The 21284-nt window shown below is 36.4% G+C and overlaps 1 protein-coding gene across 2 annotated transcripts in view; it reads left to right on the top strand.

Moving 5' to 3' along the window:
* LOC102838260 (dystrophin-like) overlaps window positions 1-21284 on the top strand; it is a 3237302-nt gene that overhangs the window by 1391214 nt on the left and 1824804 nt on the right. For both annotated transcript variants that reach the window (XM_006870143.1, XM_006870144.1), the window contains exons 30-31: window positions 3257-3418; window positions 20991-21101. In XM_006870143.1, coding sequence (XP_006870205.1) covers window positions 3257-3418; window positions 20991-21101 — 273 coding nt within the window. The remainder of the gene's footprint in view (window positions 1-3256; window positions 3419-20990; window positions 21102-21284) is intronic.

Genomic DNA, 21284 nt, shown 5'->3' with positions numbered 1-21284 from the left:
GGAGCTGGTACTTAGCAATGAACAAGCCAGTAATAATCCCTGGCCTCATTAGAACTTCTAGTGTGATAAGTGCTGAGATGGATATACAACATGGAACAGGTAAGATAGGGGAGATTTCTCCCTGAACTTAGAGGTATCAGGGAGTGTCAGGGACAGCCTCACAGAGAAAGAGATTTCCCAGTTTCCCAGGTAAGACTCAATGATAAATGTAAAAATTCTATACACACACACACACACACACACACACACACTGTTGTAATTGTTCCAGGGAAAGGGAGCAATTCATTGGAGGGGGCATCAAAAGTTTAGGAAAAGTAATGAAATTTGTCCCCAATGTTTTTCGTAGTTCCATAGTATAAGGCCAAGAAACATGAAGAAAGTATTACATACTAGGAAATTAAAGTCAAATCAAGCTTGGTTTAAGATGCCAGCAGGGACAGTTGTTGTTGTTGTTGTTATGCTGTGGAGTCGGTTCCAACCCATAGCGACCCTGAACAGGGTTTCTGAGGCTGTAAATCTTTACAGGAGCAGAAAGCCTCATCTTTCTCCTGCTGAGCAGCTGGTAGTTTCGAACTGCAGACCTTGCAATTTGCAGCCCGATTCATAACCACTACGCTACCAGTAGCCTGAAATTATTTTTAAACTCACACTGTAAAGCATGGCTTTTATCTTAAGAAAAGAATTCACTGGAGGATTTTAAACAGAGAATTATCATTTTATTTAAGAAAGAACACTTGAGCTGATTTGCAAGTCAATTGAGGTGAGGTAGGATATGAACCAAGAGGCTTCAACCAGATTTGAAACCAAACATGAGAATGACTTCAACCGGGGTGATGGCAATGGGGAGAGGAAGTGAAGGAAGGAATCAATAAATATTAAGAAATGAGAAGAGAGGTTTGGGGATTGATTGACTAATTAAAGAGAAAATGGTGGTGGTGGTTTTGTACCGTGGAGTCGGTTCCGACTCATAGCGACCCTGTATAGGGTTTATGATGCTGTAAAAATTTACAGGAGCTGAAAGCCTCATCTTTCTCCCGCAGAACAGCTGATAATTTCGAACTGCTGACCTCAAGTTCACAGCCCAATTTGTAACCACTAGGTTACTAGAGTTCCTTAGAGAAAATGGTAGAAGACCCAAAAGAGTCATTGGAAGACTTCCAGAATGATACCTAATGTTGTTGTTGTTAAGTGCCATTGTGTCAGTACTGACTCATAGGGACCCTGTATAGAGTTTGAACCTCTAACCTTGCAGTTAGCAGTCCTGTGTTTATTCTACAGTGCCATCCAGTATTCTCATGCCTAATAGAAGCAACAATAACTAGTATTTAATTGAAATAGGAAAACCAGAGTAGGAGCAAAGCAAGTAGAAAGGTCACAAGAAGATGTGAAGGGGATACCCAAGGAGTATTATATGTTTCGTTTGGAGCACTCATGGTGCTATTGGATAAGCACTGGACTGTTATCACAACTCAGCAGTTCAAACCCACCAGCCATTCTGCAGGAGGAAGATGAGACTTTCTACTCCCATAGAGATTTTCAGTCTTAGAAACTCCATACAGGGTTGATAAGAGTCAAAACTGACTTGATGGTATCTAACAATAACAACAGTATGTTTCATTCATATTGTTCAATGTTGATGGCTGTAGGAATCCAAGAGAAAATACACAGTAAGGAAAAATAAATGTGAAGGTGGAGATGGACAGTTGTGAGGATGATCTTTATATGCAGAGTTGGGAGGTGTAAATAAATCTAAAGATGTGTGTTGGTGTTATTAAGTGCCATTCAGTTGCTTCTGACTCATAACAACCCTGTATAGTGTTTCTGAGGAGCGGCTGTTGAGTTTGAACTGCCAACCTTGTAGTTAGCAGTCAATGTTTATCCTACAACGCCACACCAGGACTCCAAGGATACGGGTAGAATGAGGCAACAGGAAAAGATAATATAAAATCCTGAATAAGTCACAATTTGCAGGGCTTTGAGGTATAAATATATGGAGAGCACCTTTCTATTTTAACACTAACCTCCTTGCCCCTTTTCCCTTGGTCCAGATGTCTTTAGCTTAATTTTTGCTTTAGTTTCTCAGTGTTCTAATATGGCTTCATTAAAGACCAACAAAGTCTTCATATCTTTTAAGTTATAGCCAACCTATATTTTCTAATATAAAAACCAGGATTGTTTTTTAAACTTCCACACCCTTCCTGTTGTTGTTAAGTGCCATTGTGTTTTTTCCGACCCATAACAACTCTATATAGGGTTTCCGAGGAGCAGCTGGTGAGCTTGAACTGCCTGACCTTGCAGTTCAAATGGTTTTGCAGTCTGGCACATTAACCCACAGTGCCACACCAGGACTCCTTCCTAGGGAAGAATAACTTCCTTGTACCAGATAATTCTGTCTACCGCATATGTCAAAAATAAATTACCTGATATGATGCATCACTTAAAGTAGTTTAAAGAAATTGCCCATCTTAATCCTTACTTTTATCACTACTCTTTAAAGGTGAACAGATCCTTGAAGATAAACTTTTCAATCTGTTCAGCAGGCTATTTATACTTGAAAAATGTTAAATTATCCTAATCATTCTTACAATAACAATCAAGATTAATTGCAGCTGTATCAGGATTACTTATTATGTGTTCCACTTCAGCAGTAACCAAATGCAATTGTACACACAATTTCTATAATCTGAATTGTAAAAGAAATAAGAGGCTAAAGCACCACGCAAAGCTGGTTGAAATAATATTGAAAAATACATTCGTCACTGGGCAGTTGTGTCAAATTCTCTCTTTGAAAAGGAGCTGATTCTGAACAGATTGTATATGGGTCTCACTGGTGGAAGTGGATTATCTATCTTGAATTGGACTGTGATGACGATGAGCCTATCCTAAGTAAACTAAATCTCTTGAACTATATAATGAGATCAGGGGGAACACGCGACCTGAGAAAGACAGGTTGCAGTGCCTGTGATGATTTGTCTAATGTTTTTATCCAGTCTCTTGCTTTTATGTACCTAGTAGTGGAGTTTTGTCCTGCAGAGAATCGTGAGCCTGGAGTACTGGGTGCTAATTCTTTTCCTTTATTAGTTTTTAAGTTTTTATAAGAAAAGCTGAATGAGTGGCAGGAAGCTGCGAAGTCCATCTTACAAAAAGGTGATGGTGAAAGAATCTAGAATCTTCTTTTATCTTATAGCAGGATTGCAGGAAAACTTTCATGAGTTGTTCATTTAATTAAATCACACTTATTTCTTCTTTTCTTTAGGCTGTGAGGAGACAAAAATTGCTTGAACAAAGTATCCAGTCTGCACAAGAGATTGAAAAATCCTTACACTTAATTCACGAGTCCCTCGAATTCATTGACAAGCAGTTGGCAGCTTATATTGCAGACAAAGTGGACGCAGCTCAAATGCCTCAGGAAGCCCAGGCAAGTACAACTTGGATCCAGGGTCTGTTCTTTGGTTTTTATTTTCTGGACAAGATGTTAGTGAGTTTCTAATTGAATATTTGTTCCTTTATTTGTGCAGAGAGGTGTTTTGATTGATTTGACAATTTGAATGCAAACTAGGAAACAAGATTTATTTTTGAAAATATGTAAAGAAGTATTTTTAAATGGCAGTCTTGGTATAGCACTGTTGTATAAGGACTGGACTGTTAAGCATAAGGTTGGCAGTTCAAACCCATCAGCTAATAATTGGAAACCATAGACAGTGTCACTATGAGTTGGTACAGACAGGACAGCACTTAACAACAACAACAGCATTTTAAAATGGAGACACTTAAAAGATAGGAGCACTATCTCACTTAGGTCTGGTGTATATAAGTGTTTTCAATGTGTATTATGTTGTTAAGTGCTGTTGAATTGGTTTTGACTCAGAGCAACGCTGTATAGGGTTTCTGAGGAACAGCTGGTGAGCTTGAACCGCTGACCCTGCAGTTCAAACCAACCTTGCCTTCCAGCGCATTAACCCACTGCACCACACCAGGAGCTATAGGGAAACCATGGGAATATAAATGTTAAAATATTTCTTATTTTATTGTTGTTAAGTGCCATAGAGTCGATTCTGATCCATAGCTAACACTGTCCTCCTTTAAGTCAGATAGGTAGGAATTAGAAAAATCTGTTAGAAACTGGCTATTGTTACTGAATGAGATATATTCCATGACTATAAACTGAAAGTGGAATAGCTTTTTTTTTCTAGTAACACGACATTGGAGGAGCTAGATTTAAAAAAGTGTCTGACTTTCTAAATGAAGTCAGAGAAAACTTATAACTGAACAAATATTAATTATTAAATTAGATGTTCTTTCTTGAAGACATATAAAAAGGTACTTTCCAGACCTTTAGAATGAAACTGAGTAGCAAATGCAACAGGTAAATAGCATAATAATTTTTTTACAGAAAACTTTTAGAAAATATATCAATCTTGTTTAGGACTCTGGCTGTTATTTAAGTATACAAATCGGGCTGCTAACCTCAGGGTCAGCAGTTCGAAACTACCAGCTGTTCCGCGGTAGAAAGATGAGGCTTTTTGCTCCTATAAAATTTTATAGCCTTGGAAACCCTGTACAGGGTCGCTATGAGTCAGAACCAACTCCATGGCACAGAACCATCTCCACCATATAGTATGCTAGCTTTAAATGGCATAAAATATATTTCTATGGGCATTATCAAATTTAAAAAGCATAGTATGTAACTATGAGTAACTATAGCAGTTAGAAAGTACTTGGAAATATCAGCACACATGTAAAATGAGACGTTTGCTATGTACTTGAACAATCAGATTTAACAGTAGGCACTAACAAGTGCAGATCTGTTTTTGATGCAATTCTGGTTGTATCTGTATTTTCAGGATAATTCTTGACATTGAATTCCCCCAAATGATAATATATAGTGTTGAAAAATGTTAGCCACCAAAAATCTATTGAAACATTCTTCTTCTCAGGGATTTTATTGTAAGATGAAAGCGAGTGATTTGTTTTCTGAAACACAGTCATCTAGTACTCAGATTTACTTCTAGGATTACCTTGCCTGAAGCTCAATTTGAAACACCTTTGTAAGAAACAAATAGAGTAATATGGTTTTCTGTGAAAGAAGAATTCAAGAATAGTGTGTTAGAAAAAGTATCCCCTTAAACAGTACCAAAATGATATTTTTCAAAATATATAGGCTCAGGGATACATCAAATGCTTTGTGTTAATATAACAATGACCACTGTATTTCTTTAAATATGGGTAAAATTTCATTTTTGATTAAGAGATTAGTGGCATTTGCTTTCCATTCTCAGAAATATATTATCTATTGTAAGTTATCAATGAGATGCAGGACATAATGAATGGTACCTTGTTTGTTACCCTTATAAGTATATGCTCAAATTTTCTCTCAAATACTGGTCACATAGATTTGTGGATGTCTGACTCCACCGTGTGGTATACTCTTAGCTTTGCTTCTACATTCAAATCTGTTAAAAGAGACTTCAGTTTCTGCCTTTTAGTATTGTTTGCGATCCTCAGGTTTAAAACAACTAAAATATAAAGGCGTGTGATTTTTCTGTTTATCTAAGTGGGTCAAACCCTCCAGCTGCGCCTCAGGAGAAAGATGAGACTGTCTGCTGCAGTAAAGTTTCACAGTCTAAGAAACCCAGAGGAGTAGTTCTACTGTTCAGTAGAACACAGGCAGAATCAACTCCATGGCAGTGGGTTTGGTTTGGGGTTTGTTTTATAATCTTCCTATACAAAGGGACATCAAAATACTATTTGAAAAATTCCATCATTCTTTCATTTAATTTTTGCAAACACTTTTTAAAGCTCCTTTGCATGGATGTAGATTATGAAATTTCCTTGAATTTGCACCTGTGTAATAACTAAAAATTATTGATGGGATTCCCACTACCTCAAGCATGTTAATCAGTTAATCTGAGTTGGAGTTGAAAATGTATGTATTTTTAAAGTTAGTGCCATCAGTGTATAGGCATAAAGCTCAGCCTTTTAGATCTTTAAATTACATTACATAGAAGTATCAGCACATACCTAGATCTATAAGTATTTAATGTAGAAAAACTAGCACAAAACCAAACCAAAAACTAAATTGCAGTAGCAGAACATCAATTTCCCAGTGCCACCCCATTTAAGGAGATTGTTCTTAAAGTACACAGTTAAGATGGATTCTGGTCAAAAGTCTTCTGGATATAGTAAAATATAGATATTGAAACTGAAACTTAAAAACGAGTTTAAAATGTTGTTCTTCTTGTTGTTTTGGTGAGGTACCATCAAGTCAGTTCTGACTTGCAGCTACTCTATGCACCGCAGAGTGAAACACTGCTGGCTCTTGTACCATCCTCCCTCTTATTGTAGTATTTGAGCTCATCATTTCAGCTATAGTTCCATTCCATCTCATTGAGGATCTTCCTTTCTTTCACAGACCCTCCTGCAATAAGAAAAAAAGTTTGTTTTTTTTTGCTTTGCCAAAAATGGTGTTCTCCAAAGACTGGTCCTTCCTGAGAACATGTACAAAGAATGTCAAAATATATTTTTTTAAGTGCTATTGAGTTGGATCCAACTCATATCAACCCTATATAGGGTTTCAGAGGAGCTGCTGGTTGATTTCAATCTCTGACTTTGTGGTTAGCAGTCTAGTGGTCACCCTACAGTGCCATGTAAGAACTCCATGTCAAAATAGTATCATTTTAAATGTGCATGTTAATACACAGGTTCATTTGACATAAAATTTTTTTTGAGAAGTAGGTTGTATTTTATTAGTATTATTCAATGGCTAAACAGAGAAGTAGGTTATGGTATAGAAGTCTTATTTTCATAAGAGAGTTAAGAAGCTGCTAAGATATTTCCAGGTACTAGCTTCAGTGATGCTCCTTATAGTTATTCTGGGACTCCAGCTACCACAAATGCAGCAAATCCCCATTTGAATCCTTTTAATATTGCACCAACAAAGGAAACATTGTTTGCAAATTCACCCATGTATCTCCAGGCTTCATTGCTGCCCTGTGGATCCCTTAGTCTACCTGCAGCCAGACTCTCCTGATTGGTTTCTGATGGTGTTCCTTCTGTCTTCCCTTGTTTATAATCTGAAAGTTCCATTTTATGATGGCCCTGTTAATGTCCATGTCATTGTCCAGGTGCCATGTCGGATGTCCCTCAGGACATTCAAACGTTAAACCTCCAGCTCATTTGACATAATTTTAAAGTCAATTCACCATTTTTTTTTTTTTTATTTTAACAAAAACCACAATGGTAAGATTGTTCACACCTTAACTTTCTAAGAGCCTAGGAAAGTACAGAGAGTTTTACTTTCAGCACCAAGTTATTGTAGCCAAAATTCTAGTGCCCATTCTAAATCCAAGACTGGTCATGTTTTAATTTCTAGAGTAGAGTCAAACACCTGAATGATTGGAAACTCCCCACTTTATAACTATGTGCATCCCAGGTTGATTTCTAGTCTAGAAAGTTAATTACTGGTGAGTTGTATCCGTGAGGCACTACAGGATCAGCACTGGACTTTTAACCATAAGGTTGGTGATTCAAACCCGTCAGCCATTCCTGGGAAACATTGCACAGGTTCCACACTAGTCAGAACCATCGCAGAGGAATTAAACAACCACAAGAACAAAAAGTCTCTCTAATCTTCCCGTTTTTGATTGTTTGTTTTGTTTTGTCATTATACTGCCCACCACTCTTATAAAGATGCTCTTCTGTGGGTATGTTAGGATATCAGTGGATGGGATTCACACTACTGATGGCATTCCCTCCTATTCTGACAGCCTTTCATTCTTATGGGAAATGGATGGAAGTTGAAGATATAGCTGAGAATTACTTCACAGGTTAAGTTAATACAAACAGAATTTTTTATATGGATGCTTTAGATGGAACTTGGGTTTATTCCTTTATTTTTACTTTTTTTTCTAATTCATAATATTCCAATTAGCTTGAATATATTTTGCAATCATTTTAGAACTCAGCTATAACTATATCTAAATAACCATGAAAATACCTGTTACCCTTAAAATTAAGGAAATGCTCTTTCCTTCCTCTTCAGTATTTTCATATTTGAATGTCTAATCAGAAAGAACAATTCAATGTTTGCACTGATTGGAATACCCCAGGTATTATATGTTGAAAATAAACATTTTACAGAGGAGAGAAAAATCCTGTTGGTTAGATTACCACAAGAAGCAGTGAAGTTGCATAGCATTGAGTACAATAGCTATGCTATTCCATTACCTTGTCTGCAGATTTCTGATCAAGTCTTTTGCAAAGTCCTGCCCCACATAGTTTTGATTTATGGGTATAAAGAGAAAAAGTAAACGAAACAAATTTAGGAACTTAAGAGATGATGATCAAAGGTTGTTTTTGTTTAGTGCCATGGAGGCAGTTCTGACTTGTAGTGTCCCTGTAAAGGGTTCCCAAGGAACACCTGATGAATTTGAACTGCCAACCTTGTGCATTATCTACTGTACCACATCTGAGAGGGCTTCATACTACAACCAAAATCATTGCTCCAGTAGACCTGTGTTCTGTCAGGTTTTCAGAGCTATGACCTTTCAGAAACAGATCATGAAACCTTTCTTAAAAAGCATCTTCAATGGGTTTGAACTGCCAGACTTTAGGTTAATAGCTTAATGTTTAACTATGTCACCTTGGGTTTCTCAAAATTGAAAAGCACTCCTATGGTTCACTCATCAAGCTGGTTGTTATGCATGTTTCAGAACTTACCACAGAACAAATGTCTTCATCCCTGCTGTTCTTTTCCTCCCATTGGAAATGTGGCTAAAATTTAGTATCAGAATCAGCCCCTCCCCCCGAAAAAAAAACAAACTGCTTTGTAAAAAACAAATGTACTTTAGTTATTCTATAGGATAGAGTCAGAGCGACTGGAAGATTAAAACTGCCAAACATTCTGTTATCAGCCCAATGCTTAACTCACTGAGCTACCAGGGCTCCCCAAAATTTAGTACCAATAAATAGCAACAAGGAATCTTTTTCACTAAAGAAAGTTGCTCATTTAAGCTGGCCGCATTAGCTACAAATCAAAAGAATGGAAGTCTTCCTGTATTTATCTAGAAGGCAAATCTCATAACTCAATTTACATATATTTGCCCATGTTTCAATGTCAGCCTTACAAACTCTGAAAATCAATGTTATTAGTGTTTAAAATATAAGGACCTTAACATGGATTTAGTTCTATTAAACTCTTTATTTCATTATAGAATAAAAACAAAAAACATTTTTATAATGTGAATAGGTACATGTGATTGCCTGATGACTAATAATAGTCTAACTTTAGAACCTTCTTCATTAATTTATTAATCAGATGACATCCACATGCATAGGGAAATATGTACAGGATTGCTGAAGCTATTCCAGATATTTGGATTCCAATAGTAGATCCAGGAAAGTCATAGCTGAATTAATACTTGTCTTTTTTCTTTGCAATGTACATACCATGAAAAAATCAAATGCAGTTAGTTTGAAATCATTTCGAACTTTGATATGCTGTGCTTTAGACCTCAGCTACTAACTGAATAGTCCAACATTTGAATCCACCAGTTGCTCCATGAGAAAATGATGTGTCAGTTGACTTCCTTAAAGATTTACAATCTTGAAATCTCTATAGGACTTTGTACTTTCATGTTGCTGCAATTAGGAATTGACTGGCTAATAGTGTGCTTGTGGATTTTACATTCTACTATTTATAGAGGGGTCCTGGTGTGGTGCTGTAGGATAAGCACTTTACTGCTAAGCCAGGTCAGCAGTTCAAACCCACCAGCCACTCCTCAGAAGCCCTATAAAGAGTTGAGTGCAGGCACATAACAACAATAACAACTATATAATGGATTACTGCAAATTTCAGGATGATGATAATTGTTTTTTGATATATGTAATATTATGGAAAATAACAAAAGACATGTGTTTTAGAAGATGGAAAAGATTTTTCATTGAACACTGAAAAACTTCACAGTATCATGTCCTTAGGGTTATGTTGGTTCAATGGAAAAGTTCAGCCTTCTATGCAGAAGAGCCAGGTTTAATTTACAAACAATTTATTTTGAACAGAAGTTCTAGGCATCTGTTGGTAGAACTTGCATATTTCTCTGATGCTGAACAGATTGCCTTGGGGCTTTCAGGCTAAGAGACTAGGAATAAAGGCCTTTTTATCTACTTCTCAGCCAATGAAAAACCAATGGATCATAATTGTCCTATCTGCAACATATCATGGGTATGACACAGAACTGGGTAGCGTTTTGTTCTGTTGTGCATTGTGTCTGACTCCAAGGTAGGTAGAAACAAAATCATGTCCTTGCAGAATGGATAATGATTTCAAATGGACATACTTTATATTAGAAACCCAGAAATACACATCTAAAGTTTGCAATTAATCTGCAATCTAGCTACAAATTCTAAATATAAAAGTAAAACAAGCCTCATCATATGTATGGTCACAGTGTAGTCTTGCAGTACTATGAATATATTGAGGCAATTTAGATTGAACCTATTTTTACTTGTTTTTTCTTCAGCAAATGGACTTTTATTCCAAAAAAATACCTTCCAAAGAGATCATTAATTTAAAGTGCACACACATAACACTTGCTTGAGCTCATCCTGTTTTATTTTCTCTTCAGCATATCTTATTCTCTAAACGTTTCTTCTTTGTTCATTTTCTTTTTTGCTGTTTACCCTGTTCATTCCTATCCCTACCCAACAATGGAAACTGTGCTTAATAATGGAAATAAAAAATAGAAAGAGACAAAGCTAAAGAGGCCTTGGCCATCACACTACCCATAGGATAGTAGAGAAGAATGATGAAAGGTAAAGAATGCTGACAAAACTAGTTTATCATAATCATCAAGAACCATATGATGGAACTTAATAGTAAAATAGTCGTCACGTCATTGCTGAGACCTGGAGCTTTGGGAACACCTGCAAGTGTTTTAAGTGATATGTATGGGAATTTCACACATGAAAAGGACTGATTAATAGGAAATACATATCGAGGCTTCTCCACATTACATATTTTCCAAGAACAATGGCTAATATTGTCAAAACATCCCATTATCTTATTTGATCATTACAGCAACCTAATGAGGTATATAATTCACATATTTACACATAAAGAGAACATTTGAACTGAGTTGATTAGTGATTTCTTGAAATTGGAGGTGTGAATGTGGAACAATTGCAAATGGACTTAAGGCATCTTTTCAGAATGGTTTAAAATCAGGAAAGGTGTGTGCCAAGGTTGAATTCTTTTATCATACTTATCCAATCTATAGGCTGGGCAAATAATCCTGAGAAAGTGGATTATATGAAGTGGCAATCAGGAATGGAGGAAGAGTTGTTAACAACTTGTGATATACAAGTGATACAACCTTATTTGCTGAAATCTAAGAGTACTTAAAATACTTATTGATGAAGATCAAAGACCACAGTCTTCACTATGGATTGCACCTCAATGTAATGAAAACAAAAATCCTCACAACTGGATGAATGGAGAAAAGACTGACACTGTCAAACACTTCATTATGGTTGCATCCACAATCAAAATGATGCATTTATTGCATTAGTCAAAACTGCTGCAAGAGACCTCTTTAAATTGTTCAAGAGCAAATATATCAGTTTGAAGCCAAAGTGCACCTGAACCAAGCTATGGTATGTGGAAGCTGGGTGATGAATAAGGAAGACTGTAGAAGAATTGGTGCATTTGAATTATGATGTTGTAGGAGAATATTACAGTACCATGGACTGCCAGAAAAACAAGCAAATTTATCTTGGAAGAAGTGCAGCCAGAGTGCTCCTTCTTGTCTCTCATTTTTTGTACATATTGTCATGAGTCATCAATACCTGAAGAAAAACATCATGCTTAGTAAAGTGGAATGTCAAAGTAAAAGAGGAAAATCCCTAACAATTTGGATTGACAATGGTATCAAAGAAAACAACACTTGTGAGGATGGGGCAGAAGCAGACAATGTTTTGTTCTGTTGTGCATAATGTCACTACGTTCAATAGCACCTAACAACAATACCTGTTCTAAAACTGGACTGTGATGAAAGTTGTCTACATCATAACTAATATTGAAGAAAATGTGCATCGCAAACAGGTGAATAGCATAGTTGGTTACACATTGGGCTGTTAACCAAATGGTCAACAGTTCGAATCCTCCATCTGCTACATGTGATAACAATAAGACTTTCTGCTCCTCACACACACTATACAGGGTCACGAGTCTGAACTGACTCGATGGCAGGCAGTGAAATACACCTCAATAAAACTGTTAAGAGTATCAAACTGTTTCCCAGATAAGAGACCTGGTGTGTTGCTGTAGCATCAACACTGGACAACTAACCACAAAGTCAGCAGTTAAACCCACTAGCTGCTCCTCAGAAAGCCTATGCAGGGTTGCTAAGAGTCAGAAGTGACTCAGTGATAGTTAACAACAACAAGAACATCAACAATATTTCAAAGAGTATATTTAAAAAATATATATCAAAATGCCATCAAGTTTTCACTCTATTGTTATTAAGTATTAAATAACCTGGAATTAACTGGTGAATATGTATTTATTTATAACATGCTGGTGCCCCCCAAAAATCTTAAACAGTAAAATAGTTCAATTTTTAATTGTTTTCATTTTAATACATTTAACTGATACCGCTTCTCAACATTTTTATTGGATTTCAGAGTTGTACTCAGATCTGTTTTTCCTACTTTAATAAACAGCCGTCTGTTGTTATTGTTCCAGAGTGTCCTTGAGTCTGTTGTGACTCACTACAACCTCATGTGACACTTCTGTCACTTGTCTGCTACTACTCCTGTGTCACAGCTTTGTGTCCTTGGGTCACGGAGGTTCAGTGTTCAAGGACCTCCAGATCCAAAGGACATATTTCACTCTTGGCTCTTTCTTCTTGATGATAGTAAAATTCCCTGACTCCTGCTTCGAGATGGTTCATTTTATACTCAGCAGAATGACAAAAGTGACCACTCCTAATTAGCCCTGATAACCAGAGACAACCATCTCATGAAATCATCAGCATCTTCTCCCATCTTTTCTTACCCAACCCCATCAAAAAAAAAAAAAAAATCTTTTGGTGAGATTTTACAAATATGTTTTAAAAGCATGCATTATCTAAGATCCTTTAATGCATTTTCTTGAATTTTTATAAGTCTAGCTTTCATATATGGAGACCTGATATGGTACTGTGGGTTAATGTACTGGACTTCAATGTCGGTTGGAACCACAGTGTCAGTGGTTCAAGCTCACCACTCGCTCTTTGGAAATCCTATACAGAGTTGTTTTGGGTCAGAACCGACTCAATGGCACTTAACAACAGCACGTTCTTATATATGGTCATTTCTTCTCCTTGATATCACAGTGAAAAGTTACCAACTGATTACAACTGAAGGAGTTACATTGTTTTCATTTGTACTATCTTCAAGACAGCTCTCAATATATTCATTTCAGAAATATTTTCACTATAATCATTTTCTTTCTTTTATACTACCAAATCTCCCATAGTTCCTTGATAAAATGTTTCCTTTATTCCATTAAATATTTTTGACAGCTACAGCTTAATTTTGCTTGCCAATTTCTTTCATTAATTTGATACATGAGAATAGTGTGATGAGGTAAATCATGATAACAGGCTCCACTCTCTGCTCATTTAATTGTAAAGTGCTATATTGGAAATGTCATTAATATTTGATAAATTTTTAGTTTCATAATTTGCCCTTGACCATCTTTCATGGAAAAATGGTTATTTACTTTTCAATTGGTATTTTCTATATTGAATATATCTACTATTTATGAATATAATTAACATATCATTGATCTGTCTACTTTTTAATGGCATAATGATGTAATTTGCTTTATATTATTTTACTGTTTTAAAAATGAAAAAAGCTAAAGATTCTGAAAGATAATGGATTGTGAGCCTCTATTAGAGCCTAAATGAATATTCCAAACCAGTAGCTCTGATTTACTACTTCCTTTCCCTTTGATTCTTTTAGTCTTATCTGATTTGTATTAGTATGGTTGCCAATTTGATGAGATCAAGTTATTGTATTTGTTTCTCAATGCCTTGTCATCCATATCCTGGTCAATTCCTATCCTGGGTAAAAACAAAACTCAAATTGTACACCCTCAGCGTTTTGTACATTTTACAAATCTGGTAACCAATTATGTGTATTGTTTCACTAGGATTAAACTTCCTATTCGCAACATTTTCTTCTATAATATTTAATGTCATTGTTTGGTAGGATTAAGAAAAATGATGTAATCTATTTTATTAGAGGAAAGTTTTAAGTAAGAGATCGGCCATTCTGCCTTGATGTTTCCATATTGTTATTGTTAGCTATACTTCAGTTAATTCAGACTCATGGAAGCTTTAATTTAAAAACAAATTACTGATGTATTTCACAGTAAGCCTGCCCTGTTATGATAAGGGGTAGAGTTAATGTGCTGGACTGCAAAGTCTGTTTGAACTGCAAAATCAGCAGTTCAAGCTAACCAGCCACTCCTTAGAAACTCCATACAGGGTCGCTAAGGGTAGGAACCGACTTGCCAACACTTAACATAAGCAACAGCAACAAAGTACAAGCCAACATTTATTTGTTGTTTGAAAGTAAAAATGGATGGTAATTCAATATTTGTTTCACTGTTTTAATAATGATTGTGTTGTTATTAAATAAGGCCATTAAGCATATTGGATAGTTTTTTTGCAAATCTATATCACAGTAGAGTATGATATGCTCTGCCAAAAGCCAAAAGACTGTTTGATCTAAGAACTGCATTCTTTTTAAACATGTTATTTTCTTTCTTAGTTGCCAACAGTTTGATAACAATTTATGGCGCCCCTGTGTGTGCAGAGTAGAACTGTGCTCCAAAGGGTTTTCAAGGTGGATCATCAGGCCTGTCCTTAATGGCGATCATATTTGAATCAGATTATAAATATGTTCCATAGATTTTTCAATGGCTAATTTTACAGAAATAGATCACAAGGTTTTTGCTGTCAGGTTATACTAATTGGACTAGAATCTTGAAACTTTGGGATAGCAGCTGAATTTCAAAGCCATTTATACCAACCAGAGACTAGTTTTTCCTCTATATATACATGCGTACACACACACACACACACACACACACACACACATGTTGTTAAATGATATTGAATAGGTTCTGACTCATAGTGACCTAGTATAGGGTTTTAAAGGAGCAGATGGTGAGTTTGAACCACCGACCTTGTGGTTAGCTGTCCAGTGATTTTCCTACAGTGCCACACCAGGACTCCCTTATTAAAATGTTGTTGTTGTTGTTGTAATTCTGTACCTTTGAGTTGATTTTGACCCATAATGACCAGTATAGGGTTTCGAAGGAGTGGCTGGTGAGCTTGAACTACTGACTTTGCAGTCCAAATCGACCTTGCAGTCCAGTGCATTAATCCACAGCACCACACCAGGACTGCAATACTGTTAAGTGTCATTGAGTCTGTTCCGACCCATAGTGACCTTGTACGGGGTTTCCTAAAAGCAGCTGGTGAGCTTGAACTGCCAACCTTGTAGTTTAAATGACTTTGCAGTCCAGTGCATTTACTCACTGTGCCACACCAAATGGGGCAGACTTATTGGGAAATAGTGAATAGCCCTGATATGGTATTGCTGGATTAGCACTAGACTTCAAACTACAAAGTTGACAACTCAAATCCATTAGCCACTCTCAGAAGCCTAATACAGGGTCTCTATGAGTCAGCAAGGACTTGTCAGCACTTACCTACAGCATCAACAACATATAGACATATATACATACATACACACGAGAGGACTTAAAGAGGTGCATGGAAAATGGAATTAAAAGATAAAAATAGAAAGTATCAACTTTGTTTCACAATAACAGCTCTATTAAGTTCAAAACACTTTTGTAAGCAATGATACCATTCATTTAGTTCATCCTTAAAGAACTGAGCGTCCTTGGAATTTAACTCTGTCATTGTGGTCTTTTATACATTAGTTATTGAAGAAATCAAACAAATGATTGCATCAGGCAAATCTGCAGCAAAAGACCTCTTTAAAGGGTTAAAGATCAAAGATACCAGTCTGAGGGCTAAAGTGCACCTGACTCAAGCCATGATGTTTTCAACCCAAGCCACATATACCTATGAAAGTGGGACAACAAATAAGGAAGTCTATAGAATTGATGCATTTGCATTATGGTGTTGGAGAGGAATATTATAAGTATCTAGAACTATAAGAAGAACAATCAAATCTCTGTTTTAAGAAGAACAGCCAGAAACTTCCTTAGAAACTAAGATGATGAGGTGTTCTCTTTCATACTTCTGATATTTTATCAGGAGGGACCAGTCCCCGGAGAAGGATATCATGCACAGTAAAGTGGAGGGTCAGGGAAAAAAGAGGAAGACTCCCAATGAGATGCATTCGCATGTACAATGACAGCACCAATGTGCTCACATGTAACAATTGTGAGGATGACTTAGAACCAGACAGTGTTTTGTTATGCTGTACATAGGATCACTATGACTCACCTAATAGCAATGGCTCAATAAAAAGGTTATTGTTCAGTGCTGTCGAGTAGGTTTGGACTCATAGCGACCCTGAATAGGGTTTCCGAGAAGTGACTGGTGAGTTTGAACTGTCAAATTTGTGGTTCAAACCAACCTTTTGGTCCAGTGCTTATCTTACAGTGCCAATAGGTGTGTGTCCTCTAAAGATTTTTGTAAAGATTGTTGTTGTTGTTAGGTTCCAGCGAGTCATTTCTGACTCATGTTATTGTAGTTAAGTACCATCGAGTTGGTTCCGAGCCACAGCGACCCTGAACAGGGTTTCCTAGGCTGTAAATCTTTACAGGAGCAGAAAGCCTCATCTTTCTCCTGTGGAGCAGCTGGTAGTTTCGAACTGCTGACCTTGTGGTTGGCAGCCTGATTTGTAACCACTACGCTACTAGAGCTCCTTTTCTGACTCATAGTGACCCTGTATATGTTTTCCAAGAAGTGGCTGAGTAGGTTTGAACCATTGACCTTGTGATTAACAGAGGTCAGAAACAAAATAAGAACTTTCAAGTATATGCTTAATGTTTTCCCCTTGAAACTTGAAAAATTGCCCTTGTTTGATAAGAGTGGGATCCACGTTTTGGTGGAGAAGGACTTACTGCTCTAGCTTTGGCTAACTTCTAAAAACACTCTCATAATGTTGTTGTTATGTGCCGTGGCGATGGTTCCGACTCATAGCAACCCTGTACAGGGTTTCCAAGACTGTAAATCTTTATGGGAGCAGAATGCCTCATCTTTCTCCCACGGAACAGCTGATAGTTTCGAACTGCTGACCTTGCGGTCCACAGCCCTATTCATACCCACTATGCTACCAGAGCTCCTTACTCTCATAATAAGCAGATGTTATCATTCTTTGGCCCTTCAGAAAGTCAACAAAGAAAATGCCTTAGCATCCAAAAAACTGTTGCCAGGAGTTTTATTCTTGACTCCTCTACTTTTGCTTTGACTGTACCACTTCAACCATTGGTAGCCATTACTATGATTGTCTACAGAATTGTATTGGTAAAGAAAGCAATAGTGTATCTCCTATTACATCTTTTCCTGGAAATGTCTCAGGATCTTCATCTCATTTGTTTAAAATCCCATTTAAAGCTCTGTTCTTATATACAGCTAATCTAGGTATGTCATTTTCCCTGAATTTTTGAAAACCTCACGTGTATATACATTAAAAATTGCTTCAGAACATTTGTGAAAAGATGCCATTATTTTTCTTAAAGCTTTTATTGTGAACTGAGTGATAGTTTACATGGCAGAACATCGGTTTTGCACTCAACCAATTGTATTTTAATTCACTGCCTTGAATACAAATCCCTCCATGTGCCATCGGTAAACAAAATTTGTCTCTATTCCTGCTTTTTTGTTGTTGTTGTTTACTTATTTGATTTTTTATTTTTTGGTGTACACAAAAGAACACAGGAATATATAATCAGGAGGCCTGGTGTGGCACTGTGAGCTAATGTGTCAGACTGCAAAGTCTTGTGAAGTGCAATCTCACCAGCTGCTCCCTGGAAACCCCACACAGGGTCGCTATTAGTTGGAATTGACTCGACGGCAATTAACAACAACAACAAACAACCAAAGGGCGCATTATTCAAGTCAGGCTCCTAGCCACCAACACACAGCCTTTCTCGTTCCATGTGTTAAAATCCTCAGCTGATCCATCTTTCAAGTGCCTCACCTCTGCCTCCATCTCTGCTGTTGATGCTTCTCTGGTTAGGATCCCAAGTTCCTTCTACTCATGCTCTTCCTTCTTGGCGATCCTAGGGTTCTCTGTTTTTGGAATATAAGACTAAGTACTCTCCTCTTTTTGTCACACAGCTTCTACCATTACAGTGTCACAATAGTAATTAGTCAAGATAAAAATGACTCACTATTGATCCAAAGAATCCTATCCCCTTCTACTTTCACCATACTCAACTAGACAAGATGAAAACTACTCAGTGGAGATTCTGCCTTCTCCCCTTCGCTTCCTGTCCCTATCCACCCTGTGTACTGAGTGGATAGACTTGATCCTTGATGTGAAGACTCTTTCCCATTTGGTTGTTATTTTGAGCTAATTACATCCATAAGTAAAGGTCAAGTTTGTCAAATTGTAGCAATTTACAATTGCTTCCTGTATCAAACTTCTTTGTCTTCCTCTCATTGAGCTTTGGTCATCAAACCATCGATTAAATGGGTAATGTCTACAAGTTTGGGCATTCATGCATGCTTCCCCCAACTTCATATCTTTTGGATGCTTCACTCTCAGCCCCAGCTCCCAGTGGCTAGGTCAGTGTTCACGGGCTTAAGAGTTCCCAGTTAGAAGATTCCATTATCATTTCATTTCATTTTTTCTCAACAATTGTTTGAAGTCCCCCTCATATATGTCTGTGTATAAATGAACATCTGACATAATTAATGAAATGGAAATGCATTTCTAATAATTACTAAATTTATATAGTAGTATTCTCTAACTGAACTGACTCAAAAGCACTTAACAAAAACAAACAATTCTCTAACAATGCCAAAGAAAGATGTGACTTTCTGTTAAACATCGGTAGTAAGGCTACTATTGTCTGTTTAAGTTTAATTTATATTTAAAGTCAGCTTTATATTGAAAATACCGCATGTCATTCTTTAAGACATGAAGTTGTTTAACATCTAATCATATCCTACATTTTTAGGCGTATTTCTATAAAAATTGCGTTCTTCATGCATTTAAAAAAAAAAAATTCTTCCAAACTCTTCTTGCTTTCAGTACCTCATCACCACAGTCTTTTCTCCCAACCACAAAACACTTTTAATTTCAACACTCCCATACCTTTGTGTATCTGTTATGCTACCTTGTTGCTGCAAGTAACCACCATAGAATTGACTAACCTGAGCAAAAGTAAAAATGAAAGAGGATAGGTTATCATAAGCATACGAAGATGGATCATGGAATTCAAAGGTCACAGAAAAGTTTTCACTTAGGAAGAGATTGCATTTTGGTTATTTCTAACAACAATTGAACATTTTCTCTAATAAATCTCTGAGTTGAGAAGACTGCTAAAGTATTCTTCCTTGCTTCTTTTCATGTGATTGTGATTCGTTGGCTGGGGCAACAGTGATCTGAAAGCTTAACTCCTTTAGACAATCAGGACAGTTCACTGCCATGAGTAGCAGTCGATGCTAGCTGTCAATTGAAAACTCTCCTATGGTTTCCCATGTGATCAGGTTTTCTCAGATCATGATGGAAAAGTTTCTAAAGGGATCATCTTAAAAGTGTGTTCTAACATGGCAGAAGTAGATGCTTACAGGCCAGAAAATAATGTTTTCCTAGATTTCAGAGGATTCCTTTTGGCACTGTGGGATAAGTGCAAGATCCTGTTAACTACAAGGTCAGCAGTACAATCCCAACAGAAAGCAATATATATATTATACCAAATAATTTGTTTGATATCATTTATAGGCACTATGTTTTAAGTTAGTCACTTTCTTCTTCCCATACTCATTTAAGATAATCTGCCAATGACAGAATTTTAGCTTAGTCATTTTTTTTTTTTTTTTACCATTAGCTGAACCTTAGTGTAAATGACAGAAAGAAATGAACTTTTTTGTTTTGATATCTGCACAATGCAGGGCTTCAAGCAATTCCTCTGAATAGGTCAGACATTCATAAGTCAAATACAAATATAACTTGATAGAAAGAGTTGGGCTGCTAATATCAGGGTCAGCTTTTCGAAACAACCAGTGGTTCCATGGAGAAACATGAGGTTTTGTGCTCCTGCAAAGATTTGCAGCCTCAGAAACCCTACACAGGGTAGTCATGAGTTGTAACTGACTCCATGGTACATAACCACAACCACCATAGAAAATGCAGAATTATTTTATAATTGTTTAAAGTAAAACAGTTAATCTCTGTAGACAATAGTTAAGTCTCTGTTTTTGGCAAGCAATCATTTAGCTTTCCCATTCTAGAAATTTAAGTGAAATACGGCACAAAATGACTTAATAAAGTTCATTATTAAGGAACATGATCTACTTGCAACTTTCTCATTATGCATGGCTGTGTTCTCTGCCATATGTAGCTTATTTCTGAAGATTAATATGCTCCCTTTGGTTAGATTAGAGTGTAAATTCAAAAAGAAAGGAAAGAGTAACAAGGTAGAATGTTTTTCCCTAATGCTGGATATAATTACATATTTCCCACTGAAAATAATTTCTGAAATAGTTGTTTATTGTCACTGATACAAACTGAGCATTTCTTTTTCATAATTTATTTTTCATTAGAAAGGAATCATTCATGTGATTTTTGAATATTTTGGATAATGGTAAATTATGACATTTTAATGAAGGCTTCATTGTAGCAGTGGTTTAAGAGTGCTTCTGATTCCAATCATTTTGGAAAATAAATATATTGTACTTTACAATAATTCTCAAAGCATACTAATAATGATGTCCTTCCAACAGAAAATCCAATCAGATTTGACAAGCCATGAGATCAGTTTAGAAGAAATGAAGAAACTGAACCAAGGAAAGGAAGCTGCCCAATGGGTCCTATCCCAAATTGATGTTGCACAGGTATAGCTTATTGAATTAATTCTGAAACTGGTTTTACTTAAACAATAAAATATACTATAGTCTGTAGTAATTTATCCGTTAGTAAAATTGGGGTTGAGGGTATTATATGAAAATTATAATGTTATGTAACGCACATAGACTTTTTCATGCTTTCTATATCTTAAGGATTAAATAGGATAATAA

The sequence above is a fragment of the Chrysochloris asiatica genome, unplaced genomic scaffold (genome assembly GCF_000296735.1).
Source record: "Chrysochloris asiatica unplaced genomic scaffold, ChrAsi1.0 scaffold00139, whole genome shotgun sequence".
Lineage (NCBI taxonomy): Eukaryota > Metazoa > Chordata > Mammalia > Afrosoricida > Chrysochloridae > Chrysochloris > Chrysochloris asiatica.
The sequence above is the reverse complement of the archived record's forward strand: the minus strand, read 5'-3'. Positions and strand labels throughout refer to the sequence as shown.